We start from the raw sequence: 13,407 nt of genomic DNA on the forward strand, positions 1-13,407 counted from the left end.
CTTTGAAGTTTGCCAACTTCAAAGGCAGAACTGGGTATAAGAAGAAGACCCAAAACCCCAGACCTTTTTTAATCTTTCTGGAATCGAGAGGAACCTCTGCAAAGAGAAGAGCTGGAGGAGGAGTAGTGTCCCTTTGCTGTGTTGCTTTGCTGGACTGGCCTGCAGTTGCCGCTTCTGCCTGAAAACAATGCAGAGGGTGAACTTTGCTGTGTGTCCTGCTTAAAAATTCTCCAAGGGCTTGGAGTAGAGCTTGCCTCCTTTTAGAAGTCTCAGGGACACCAAAGACTTCAGTTTCCTCGACCTGCAGCACTGGGAACTGTGTGTTTTGTGCTTTTCAAGACTAGAAACCACTGACGCCGCCAACGACACCGCTGGCCTGCACCGTGACCTGCTGACGCCACACGGAGTCGCATTGCCCCACTTTGCACTGTAACCCTGGTCTCCCTGACGCCGTCATCGGACGACTTCACTGAGCAGCTGCCCGCACCGTGACCTATGGGCCCCGCACTCTGGCATCACCTGCTCACACTTCAGCCTGGGTATCCCCGACGCCGCTGCTCCTGCTGACACCAGTGCCACTGCCTGCACCGTGGCCTGTGGACACCGCTTAAAAGGCACACTAAGCACTGTCCCGTCCCGCTTGGCAGCCCCGGACCACCGACGCCAGCACCATCGACTCCTGTGTCATCACCAGGCATCCCGCCTGCACTGTGACCTGTGGACACTGCTCGTGAGAGTCACGAAGCACCATCCCGCCCCGTCCCGCAGCGCTGGCTTGGGCATACCGACGACAAATCAACACTACTGGCTCTAGGTGAAACTGACGGGGAGAGGGGTTCCTCCCAGGTAAAAGTTCTGGTTATGGAGTGTGGAGACATCCCAGAAGAGTGTGGGTTGAGTGTCAGGGACAGTCAGATACTGTCTCACCACTCTCAGGAGGTGGATGTGGGGTGCTTTTTCAAGGCTGAGTCATTGGATGGTTGGGTGAAGGGTAGTTTGGTTAATTTGGTTAATTCATGTGAGGGACTGAGTGCAATTGCTGGAGAGCATATGTCTAGTCCTTATTTTCCAGAGCTACGCCAACACTAGGTGGAGTTTGAGTTATCTGACCCCATGGAACTTACACTGGAGGCAGACCTCTGGGTGAGTACCAGAGAATCTGAGAGGCATTTGGGGTGCTCCTGAGGGGAGTGGGCTAGGTATTTCCCAACAAGGTGAGGTGGGAAAGGATTGTAGTGTCCCAGGTTGGTCCCAGTGTAGTGGTATGGGTGAGAGATCCCAAGTCCAGTCTCTGATGAGAGGGAATGGGGTGGGCCGAGGCCCAGGGTGCCAGAGATCCAGTCCCAGGTCCTGGAGGGTTCCATGAGGGGAGCCTAGCCTGTCCCATAGGGTCACCTGCTGAGGGAGACCCCACAGTGTCAGGAGAATTTGGGGGGGGGGGGGGGTCGGCTGTAGCCAGTGTCCCATCAGTTCTGGTGTCTGGCAGTACCACTCCTAGTGAGGGGGTGCAGAAGTCCAGACCGAGGGTTAAGAGGGGGTTGCGGACCCCAGTGAAGAACCTGGAGGGTCAGGGGTTAGCTCTAAGGTAAGAGCACCCCAGGAAAGACCTTTGTGAGACCATTTCTGGGTTGGGGGAATCCAGACTCGGGCAGAGGTCGGGAGACCTGCGCCAGTCAGACTCTTGTATGGCCCTTAGGGAAGATGTTTCTCTTGTGGGGGGGATTAGCTGTGCACCCCAGGACATCCCGGTGCGCCAGGCAATGGTTCAACTGCAGGGTGGTGAATCTGGGTTGGATGATGAGGTTCAGGGGGTAAACTCTAACCTGATGGGGAGTAGGTGTGCTCCCCAGGAAGTCCTGGGTTGCCAGGCAGTGGTCCAGTCTGAGGGTACAGACTCTAGACAGGAGGATCAGGTGCAGGGGGTAAACCCTGACCTGAAAGGGGGGGGGGGGGGGGTTTGCCCAATCACCCCTCCCCTGGTGTGACTTCTAGGGGTACTCTCCATGGTTGGGGGGGGGGGGGGAGGCAGAACCCTGGGAGTAGGGGCAGGGGAAGGAGAGACTCACTCCTGACCCCAGTTCAATCTAAGGGTACAGACCCTGGCTTGAAAGGTCAGCTTCAGGGTGTCCCCCCTGACCTAGAGGGAGGGGCTACTGCTAACAGTGCCCCTACCGTGTTGTCTTCTGGGGAAACTACTCCTAGTTGGTGGGTGTAGGAAGTTGGCTCTGTACATACAGTCCAAGGGTTCTCCTTAGAGGTTGATAGTGGCAAAATCGGATAATGCTAATGCTCTATTTTGTGGTAGTGTGGTCGAGCAGTAGGCTTATCAGAAGGTAGGGTTAAGCATTTGTTGTACACACACAGGCCATAAATGAGGAGCACACACTCAAAGACCACTCCAGGCCAATAGTTTTTATATAGAAAAATATATTTTCTTAATTTATTTTAGAACCACAAAATTCAAGATTTGAGGTAAGTACATAAAATGCAAGGTACTTCACACAGGTAAGTATAGAACTTTGATTCAAAGCAGTAGTACACACAGTTTTAATTAAAATGGAAATAAGCTATTTTAAAAGTGGACACTGCAAAAATCAACAGTTCCTGGGGGAGGTAAGTTTGGTTAGGTTTTTCAAGTCAGTAAAGCACTTCCAGTCAGTCTCCTGGGCATAGGCAGCCCACTATTGGGGGTTCAGGTCAACCCCAAAGTCACCGCACGAGCAACACAGGCCCGGTTTGGTGTAGAGGTCAAAGGAGGGCCCAAAACGCATAGGTGCCTATTAAGAACAGGGGTGCTTCGGTTCCAGTCTGCTAGCAGGTAAGTACCTGCGTCCTCGGGGAGCAGACCCGGGGGGGGGGATATTTATAGAGCACTGGGGGGGGGGGACACAAACAGGCACACAAAACACACTCTCAGCGGCACAGGGGCGGCCGGGTGCAGTGTGCAAAGTATGCGTCTGGTTTGCTATTGAAAGCAATAGAGGGACCCGGGGGTCACTTAGGCAATGCAGGCAGGGCACAGGGGGGCTTTTCGGGCCAGCCACCGACTGGGTTAGGAAGAGGGCCGCCTGCTGGTCACTCCTGCACTGGAAGGTGGTTCCTCTCGGCCCTGGGGACTGCAGGTGCAGTACTTGGTCCAGGCGTCGGGTTCCTTGTTACCAGGAAGTCGTGGTCGGGGGGGGGAGTGTAGGAAAGAACCATCTTGCCTGGCATGTTACCCCCATTTTTCACTGTATATATGTTGTTTTAGTTGTATGTGTCACTGGGACCCTGCCAGCCAGGGCCCCAGTGCTCATAAGTGTGCCTGAATGTGTTACCTGTGTTATGACTAACTGTCTCACTGAGGCTCTGCTAACCAGAACCTCAGTGGTTATGCTCTCTCGTTTCTTTCAAATTGTCACTAACAGGCTAGTGACCAATTTTACCAATTTACATTGGCTGACTGGAACACCCTTCTAATTCCCTAGTATATGGTACTGAGGTACCCAGGGTATTGGGGTTCCAGGAGATCCCTATGGGCTGCAGCATTTCTTTTGCCACCCATAGGGAGCTCTAACAATTCTTACACAGGCCTGCCACTGCAGCCTGAGTGAAATAACGTCCACGTTATTTCACAGCCATTTTACACTGCACTAAAGTAACTTATAAGTCACCTATATGTCTAACCTTTACCTGGTAAAGGTTGGGTGCTAAGTTACTTAGTGTGTGGGCACCCTGGCACTAGCCAAGGTGCCCCCACATTGTTCAGGGCCAATTCCCCGGACTTTGTGAGTGCGGGGACACCAATGGGGACAATGGTAACTCCGAATATGGCCATGTAACATGTCTATGATCATGGAATTGCCCCCTCTATGCCATTCTGGCATAGTTGGCACAATCCCATGATCCCAGTGGTCTGTAGCACAGACCCTGGTACTGCCAAACTGCCTTTCCCGGGGTTTCACTGCAGCTGCTGCCAGCCCCTCAGACAGGCTTCTGCCCTCCTGGGGTCCAGCCAGGCCTGGCCCAGGATGGCAGAACAAAGGACTTCCTCTGAGAGAGGGTGTTACACCCTCTCCCTTTGGAAAATGGTGTGAAGGCAGGGGAGGAGTAGCCTCCCCCAGCCTCTGGAAATGCTTTCATGGGCACACATGGTGCCCATTTCTGCATAAGCCAGTCTACACCGGTTCAGGGACCCCTTAGCCCTGCTCTGGCGCGAAACTGGACAAAGGAAAGGGGAGTGACCACTCCCCTGACCTGTACCTCCCCTGGGAGGTGCCCAGAGCTCCTCCAGCGTGCTCCAGACCTCTGCCATCTTGGAAACGGAGGTGCTGCTGGCACACTGGACTGCTCTGAGTGGCCAGTGCCATCAGGTGACGTCAGAGACTCCTTCTGATAGGCTCCTTCAGGTGTTGCTAGCCTATCTTCTCTCCTAAGTAGCCAAACCCTCTTTTCTGGCTATTTAGGGTGTCTGCTTTGGGGATTTCCTTAGATAACGAATGCAAGAGCTCATCCGAGTTCCTCTGCATCTCTCTCTTCACCTTCTGCCAAGGAAACGACTGCTGACCGCGCTGGAAGCCTGCAAAACTGCAACATAGTAGCAAAGACGACTACTGCAACTCTGTAACGCTGATCCTGCCACCTTCTCAACTGTTTTCCTGGTGGTGCATGCTGTGGGGGTAGTCTGCCTCCTCTCTGCACTAGAAGTTCATAAGAAATCTCCCGTGGGTCGACGGAATCGTCCCCCTGCAACCGCAGGCACCAAAGAACTGCATCACCGGTCCCCCGGGTCTCTTCTCAGCACGACGAGCGAGGTCCCTTGAATCCAGCAACTCTGTCCAAGTGACTCCCACAGTCCAGTGACTCTTCAGTCCAAGTTTGGTGGAGGTAAGTCCTTGCCTCCCCACGCCAGACTGCATTGCTGGGAACCGCGACTTTTGCAGCTACTCCGGCCTCCGTGCACTTCCGGCGGAAATCCTTTGTGCACAGTCCAGCCTGGGTCCACGGCACTCTAACCTGCATTGCACGACCTCCTAAGTTGTCATTCGGCGACGTGGGACTCCTTTGTGCGACTTCGGTGACTTCTCTCCACTTCGTAGTGCCTGTTCTGGCACTTCTGCGGGTGCTGCCTGCTTCTGAGAGGGCTCCTTGTCTTGCTCGACGCCCCCTCTGTCCCCAGACGCAACTGGTGACATCCTGGTCCCTCCTGGGCCACAGCAGCATCCAAAAACCCTAACCGCACGATTTGCAGCTAGCAAGGCTTGTTGGCGGTCTTTCTTCAGGAAAACACTTCTGCACGACTCTCCACGGCGTGGGGGATCCATCCTCCAAAGGGAAAGTTCCTAGCCCTTGTCGTTCCTGCAGAATCTTCAGCTTCTACTGTCCAGTAGCAGCTTCTTTGCACCCACAGCTGGCATTTCCTGGGCATCTGCCCATCTCAGACTTGCTTGTGACTTTTGGACTTGGCCCCCTTGTTCCACAGGTACCCTCGACTGGAAATCCATTGTTGTTGCATTGCTGATTTGTGTCTTTCCTGCAGAATTCCCCTATCACGACTTCTATGTCCTTTGGGGAACTTTAGTGCACTTTGCACTCACTTTTCAGGGTCTTGGGGTGGGCTATTTTTCTAACCCTTACTATTTTCTAATAGTCCCAGCGACCCTCTACAAGGTCACATAGGTTTGGGGTCCATTTGTGGTTCGCATTCCACTTTTGGAGTATATGGTTTGTGTTGCCCCTATACCTATGTGTCCCCATTGCATCCTATTGTAACTATACATTGTTTGCACTGTTTTCTAATACTATTACTGCATATTTTGGTATTGTGTACATATATCTTGTGTATATTTGCTATCCTCATACTGAGGGTACTCACTGAGATACTTTTGGCATATTGTCATAAAAATAAAGTACCTTTATTTTTAGTATATCTGTGTATTGTGTTTTCTTATGATATTGTGCATATGACACTAGTGGTACTGTAGGAGCTTCACTCGTCTCCTAGTTCAGCCTAAGCTGCTCTGCTAAGCTACCATTATCTATCAGCCTATGCTGCTAGACACCCTATACACTAATAAGGGATAACTGGGCCTGGTGCAAGGTGCAAGTACCCCTTGGTACTCACTACAAGCCAGTCCAGCCTCCTACAGGGAGCCTCTGGATCCTCTCTGCAGACGTCGCTGTGGGGGTGTGGGTCAACTCAGGGTACTTACATCATCGTAGTTGCGTGGGTGTCCTCTATGCAGTGTTGGTTCTCCTGAACTCGAGCCAGGGGCGTCAGGTGCAGAGTGAGAAGTCTCACGCTTCCGGCGGGAAGAGAGTTTTCTTTGAAAGTTGTTTTGTTGTTGCAGGTTTTGAACAGAGCCGCTGTTCTCATGAGTTTCTTGGTCCTTTGGGTTCAGGGCAGTCCTCAGAGTCCTCAGAGGCTGCTGGTCCCTGTCGGATGCGCAGCTGTGCAGGTTCTTTGAGTCTGGAGACAGGGAGGTAGGGCTGGGGCCAAGTCAGTTGTCGTCTCGGAGACTTTGAGGTCAGCAGACCTTCTTCATGTTGTAGGTTGCAGGAATCTGATTTCCTGGGTTCAGGGGTGCCCCTAAGTACTAAATGTAGGGGTGTGTGTATAGGTCTGGAGGGCAGTAGCCAATGGCTACTGTCCTGGAGGGTGGCTACACCCTCTTTGTGCCTCCTCCCTGAGGGGAGAGGGGCACATCCCTATTCCTATTGGAGGAATCCTCCAAACTCAAGATGGAGGATTTCTAAATGCAGGGGTCACCTCACCTCAGCGCACCTTAGGGGCTGTCCTGACCGGTGGGTGACGACTCATTGTTTTTCTCATCTCCTCCAGCCTTGCTGCCAAAAGTGGGGGCAGTGGCCGGAGGGCCGGGCATCTCCACTAGCTGGGGTGCTGTAACAAAAGGCCTGAGCCTTTGAGGCTCACCGCCAGGTGTTACAGTTCCTGCAGGGGGAGGTGAGAAGCACCTCCATCCAGTACAGGCTTTGTTCCCAGCCACAGAGTGACAAAGGCACTCTCCCCATGTGGCCAGAAACTCGTCTGGTTGTGGCAGGCTGGCAGGAACTGGTCAGCCTAGCACTAGGAGTCGGGCTGGTATTCAGGGGGCATCTCTAAGATGCCCTCTGGGTGTATTTCACAATAAAACCCACACTGACATCAGTGTGCATTTATTGTGCTTAGAAGTTTGATACCAAACTTCCCAGATTTCAGTGTAGCCATTACGGAAACTGTGGAGTTCGTGTTTGACAAACTCCTAGACCCCTGCTAACCAGGATGAAGGTGCAAAAGAAGAACCACCGGTGAGGAAGAATAGTCAGTACTGCACCCATGAAGACTGATTCGGGTTCCTGGTTTGTGCAAGTGATGTACCACGCCGGTTGGAGGATTGCAGTCTGGTTTGCGTCGCTGGTGTCTGCCAACAAGCGTTGGCACATGCAAAGCTTGCAGTTAGCAGAAAATGGCGCTGCCCGGGACCAGGAAGGACCAGGTCGACTCTATCCAGGAGGGGGGGGGGAAGTGAGACTGGGCTCTCACCAACTCTGAGAGTCCACAGAAGACCAGGAAGCATGCACAGGAGTCCCACAGCATGAGGACAAAGGAAATGCAAAAAGAGGCCCACAAAACACTACGACAAAGGCTCCCACGCCGACGGAGAACCACTCAGGAAGATGTGCGTCACAGGATACAGTGCTAGGGGCCGGGGACCCCAGTGATTATGCTCTCTCTCCTCTAAAATTGGTTGCTGCATACTGGTAACCTAGTATTTCACCCACAATTGGCATACTGGTGCCCCCTTTTAAGTCCTTAGACCATGGTACTTAGGTACCCAGGGCATTGGGGTTCCAAGGGGTCCCTATGGGCAGCAGCATATCTTTTGCCAACCCATAGGGAGCCCATGCAAAGGCTTCTGCAGGACTGCCATTGCAGCCTGCATGAAAGGGTGCATGCACCCTTTCACTGCACCAGGTAACTTATAAGTCACCCCTATAGCAGCCCCTCCAGCCCTGAGGGCAGGGTGCAAAGTATCTGTGTGAGGGCACCCCTGCACTAGCAGAGGTGCCCCCACGACCTCCAGAACCATTTTCCCAGGCTTCGTGAGTGCAGGAACGCCATTTTACGCGTGTAATGAACATAGGTAGTGACCTATGTCCAGCAACATAATGGTAACTCCGAACAGAGGCATGTTTGGCATCAAACCTGGTTGTTTTTATCCACTCTGCCCATGTACTTGTTGTAATCAAGTATACAGGTGGACATGTGAACTTTTACCACAAACTGTGATGAGGGAAGTGTTCTCATCATGAATTGTTGTGAGCACGCGCATATCATGCCTATCGGAGAACTTCACTGCGAGCAGTTTCTTGGAATGCAGTGCTCTGGGATTTCTGGAGCTTCTTACAAACAAGCTCCTGCAGGGATCCTTTGTGACCACCACAAACAGTACTGCATGCCAAAGTGCAGCTTTGCACAGCTCACTGAACAACGCTACTCCTGGAAAGAAATTGTCCACATAAAGGTTATAACCTTTGTGAAGGAGTGGCTGGACAAGCTCCCATACAATACTGCCTGTCCTTCCAAGCATGGGAAGGCAACCTACAGGGTTTAGAATGGAGTCCTTCCCTGTATACACTCTAATGCTGTAGACACAGCCAGTAGAGCTCTCACAAAGCATTTACAACTCGATGCCTTGGAACTCTTTTGATTGCAATGTACTGCCTGAACAGCAGCCACCTTTTGTACAGGGTCAAGGACTCCTCGATGGCTATATTATTTCCAGGAGTATAAATCTCTGGAAACCTGGCAGGCAAATGTTTCACGACAGACAGAATTTTGAACAACCAGTCATGGTCTGGATATTTCTGGGACAATGCAGCAGAATTGTCATTGAAATGCAGCATACGCTGCAAAAGCAAAAAATGATCCATGCTCATATACGGCGTGGAAATGGGGTTTACCCAAACCGTGCAAGTAGACCAGTAGAACTGCAATGTTGGTTACTGCGTTAACCCCATTTTGTGCTGAAGGCCCAAAAATATCTTCAACTACTCAAACGAAGTGGGAGTCCAATGACGTGCCCTAAAAAGAGGGCCATAGAGTGCCCCCATGCTCCCTCAAAAACTGCTTGTTTATCAACCAAATGCAGATATAAGCAACTTAAAGAACTAATAAATGTGTGCAAACAAGTTTCCACATTCATCAGTATATAATGTGTATGCCACATAAATCTACCATCTACTGCATTATCTGCAGATGGTAAACATGTGGTCTATGCAGTGTGCTTATATAACCTAGTGGCAGTCGTAACTAGATAGTTTATACTTAGGACCTAGTTTCTAAAGAGGTTTTTTTTTTTTTTTTTTTTTTTTTGCTGATACCTTTGGCGCTATTTTAATCTTTACGAAATGTTACAAAAAAAAATACAATTCTCACTTCAGCTGCTGTCTGGAATGTTTTGGGGTGATCTGTCAAGTGGGGCTGAGAAAAGGGGGGGGGGGGTCCCCGAAATGCTTCCCCCCCCCCATGCATTTTTCCATAGGGATTTTGAACACAAATAGCACCCGAACCACTGGACGGAATTACACCAAATTTAGCAGAAAGGTAGATCCTGGTTCAGAAAGTGACCTTTTTCTTATCTGGTGTAAATCTGCTCTGTTGTTTTTTGAGCAATTAAAGAAAAACCGAATATGGATATATGGGGACTTGAAGGCTCCACAAACCCTCCCGATCTCGTGCTGAGATCCGACCGGCTGCCAACACTTCAGCAAGAAAATGTTGGCAGCCATTTTTGGGGGGAGGGGGTTAAAAATGTTTTTTTAAAGTGTCCAGGTTAGGGACACTCTGACCCCTTAGCGCTGGGACCCCAGCACCACAGTAAGGGGTCAGGGAGTCCATACCTTGGCCCCTTTTCTTCACCCCCCCCCCACTCCCTCCCGAGAGACTAACCTTCCCCAGCGCAAAGAAGCATTTTTTTTTTTTTGTTTAATTTTCACCGAGAGTTATGGTGGATCCTGGATACATTATATTGTGCAATACTGTAGTAAGACCGACCAGGTGTTGCAAAACTTATTGCTGATATTAAAAAATTACCAGAAACTTTTACTGCAGACCTATTCACAGATGTATGTCAGAATATTGTCTACAAAAATATCGTCTTACATAAGTATTGTTATAGATATCATTTACAAAAATATTGTCCCATTGCCTGCACATTTTAGTATTTAACTTTGCTTGGGTGATGTTTTGTAGATGGTATATAGGACACAGTATTTATGCAGAGATGGGTGTGCCAACAAATTAACGAGGAGCACCAAGCCATAGATTTGGTGTCGGTCCAGCTATGAAAATGCTTGGCATGCAAACCATGCAACATCTCTTCAAAATTCAAAAACATGTATTTAATCTGCATAAACATGTTACCTTTGTACATCAGATTATATCACTGCACTGAGCGGCATTTATTAAAAATTATAGTTTTTAAATGTGAACTTGAAAACATTCATATGCCCTAACTCCCCAGCTGGATGCCTTCAGCGAAATAAGAGGTAAGTAGGTTGTCGTGCACGCTATATGTGGCCTTGAGTATTCATATACACGGAGAAACAGATCTATTAAACCAAACTAGATGTTTTGGTATAGTGCACATCCAGAACTCGTTTATTTGAAGATGGTCATGTACAATAAGGAAGAAAAAGGAGACACGATGAAGTAAAATATTTACCTAGGATAACCCAATTTGGTTTTGAGGGAAGGCCGGGATTAATCCCAGGCTTGGACTGGCATCTCTTTCCCTCTGCTGCTTTACGTGAAAGGTTCATGTTTGCATTTTAATTCTTGGTGCACGACACTAGAGTGTGGGCTGCAGGCCGCATGAAAACTCGGGTCGTTTTGGGCTCGAGTGCCCAAGGGGACCTCCAGCGGAGTCATCTGGCTCGACTTTCAGTGCCAACCTCCGAGTCCTGGACACGCAGCAAAGTAATGCACAACTATAACCCCCCCGGAAAATTCAGATGCGGGTGCCTTGCGTTAGGCTGAATGTGGGGGTACTTTAATGGGCTGGGCGTCTCCTGGAGGGTTGGACTAGGGGCCTGCGTTGCGCCACAGGTCCAGGGAGAACTGAGCCTCCTGAGAAGTACCGCAGCTCCCCGGGCAAGGGTGTAGGGTTGCCACCGTGAGTGCGGGGAGGCGGGAAGGTGTCGGGATGGCGTGCGCGGCTCCTGAGGTGCACACACGTGGAGGGCGGGGAAGGGGCGGCCGCGGCTGCAGGTGGGCGGGGCTCGCGCGCACCTCCGCCGGGGGATGGACCGAGGGATGGGTTACTGTGGCTCTGCGCGCGTGCTGCTCACCCACGTCTGTTTGTTTGTGTTGCAGGGAAGCATGCTCTCCACGGCGGTGATCTGCGCGCTGCTGGCCCTGGCCCCCGCCGCGCGCCAGCCGGCCACCGTCCACGAGGCTCCCGGACTGACAGGTAAAGCGCTGCAAGGGCGTGTGGGCGCTTATCCGCGAGTGTCATCCGGCGAATGCAGAGATGCCAAGTGGCCGCGTGTCTTGCATGAAAGCGTCGGTAGGAGGCACCGTCTGGTTTTATTTTTTATTTGTTTATTTTTTAATCCAGCTCTACTTTATTTTACTTGACGTGCTGCGTCTCGCACACGGAGTCTCCTGTTGACTCCGTAAGTAGCTCACCAAGTCCTGTTTTTTAAAATGTGTTTATTTGCATTGTCACATAGCTTCATGATTTTTCCATTCGGCATAGATGCAGCTCACCCTGTCCAAGTGTCTACTTTGTGTTCTGGTATTTGGTGTTCTGTTTATTCCATAATAAATTCAGGACTACGACTCCCAGAATTCAGTGAGGGAAAATGAGTCTGGAAGAGCTTCGTTCCTGTGGTTTTGCGTTTCGTGTACACGTTCAAAACTCTAAGTCCCAGAATGCAAAGGTAAGAACAGGACTGGAAGTGCTAGTCATGCCTCACATGGTTCTGATTAGGAATACCAGACTTCTACTTGCATCTCAAAGCTTTGTATTTATCTTCCTACAAATCACGCACAGATTCCAGTGCCAAGAAGACAGGGCAGTCCAAGGTGTCGCATGTCACGCGTGGCGACCTCTTAGCACCGTAACTGGGCTCACTGGATAATTGTGCAACAGTCAAGTGCTTAAGAAGATTACGCGTGTTGGCATGATTTTTTGTTTTGTAACCCTCCCTACTGTTCTGGCCACATGCGCTGTGTTGTATATTTTTACCTCGCCAGTCTGTTCCTGTAGTTTGGTTATACAACAGCGAGCTTGTAAAGTACGGAAACGTTCAAATCCCAAAGCTATTTGCGCACTTCTCACATGGGCAATACAACGCACTCAACTTGAATGTTTGTGTTTACAAATCCTTTTTTTCCAGATAGTTTGACGCCCTGAAAGTTGTTGGAGCTGTACTCCCTTAAATATCAGGATAACATCCGTTCTTGGGTGTAAAATGCGAGGACGTGCTTCCAAAACTGGCCAGGGTGCCTATCAGAGAAGGGGCCTCTCCACCTGCAGCAATATTTTTGCTCTGCAGAAACAAAAGTACAGTTAAACCTTGCAAAATCATTTGTGCTGTATGCATACGGGAAGATGGACTCGCTACATTTCTTTTAGAATGTTATTTGCAATAGTTCATGTCTTTATGGTCTTTGAATATTCATTTGTAGGTAGGTTTGGTGTTTGCTCTTCGCGCTAAATTGTATCTATTCTGGTGAGGGATGCCCTTATGTCATGTCCGGGGACATCCGCGAACAACACTCTGTGGTCATTCGGGAAATGCAGTCATGGGTCAGCCGCTTGGAATAGTTGTGGTCAGTGCTTGAAATGGGCATCTAAAGTGTAGCTCACTCACAGTTTTAAAATATCAGTTAGTGAAAAGTGCAGGTACTCTCCCAGTAGGAGTGCTGCACTCCTGCTGAAAAACAGTAGGTACTCTCCCTTTCAAATTGAGTACCGGCCTACTTTAAGCACTGCTTGTGGCGTAGTATAAACCACGCTTCGTCTTGTGATCTCTACTTGGCATGAACCCACGACACACGCTGGTGACAAGTGCGATATTTGGCTGGCACACCCTCGGAGCATGAGAAGCCGTCACGTGACCACTTCAGAAGGTGGCACAGCTTCAACCGCGAACTGATGAGGGAGCTGTGGCCATGTCACGTGGCTTCTTTCGAACACTTTCAGGAAGGTCCTGCAACGATGCAAGCAGGATCCCAATGAGCTTTGGTGTACTTAGACCCACACAGTGAGGCAGGCACCCCCTCCCTGCTTTAGCAGTTTAAGTAGGACCACCCTCTGCCCCCGCTGGCCGGATGATCTGGGTACCACTAAATTATGGGTGAGCGCATAGCACTCTGTCCCATGCTGTAATCTCTCTTTGGGCTTCCAACCACGCCCA

At 50.4% G+C, this 13,407-nt stretch overlaps 1 protein-coding gene across 3 annotated transcripts in view; it reads left to right on the plus strand.

Moving 5' to 3' along the window:
* The window catches only part of LOC138248817 (prolactin receptor-like), a 265,186-nt gene that overhangs the window by 46,284 nt on the left and 205,495 nt on the right, over positions 1 to 13,407 (plus strand). For 2 of the 3 annotated variants that reach the window (XM_069202743.1, XM_069202744.1), the window contains one exon: positions 11,357 to 11,453. The exons of the other annotated variant lie outside the window; for it this stretch is intronic. In XM_069202743.1, coding sequence (XP_069058844.1) covers positions 11,357 to 11,453 — 97 coding nt within the window. The remainder of the gene's footprint in view (positions 1 to 11,356; positions 11,454 to 13,407) is intronic. 3 annotated transcript variants of the gene reach the window in all.

Source organism: Pleurodeles waltl, chromosome 8 (genome assembly GCF_031143425.1).
Source record: "Pleurodeles waltl isolate 20211129_DDA chromosome 8, aPleWal1.hap1.20221129, whole genome shotgun sequence".
Lineage (NCBI taxonomy): Eukaryota > Metazoa > Chordata > Amphibia > Caudata > Salamandridae > Pleurodeles > Pleurodeles waltl.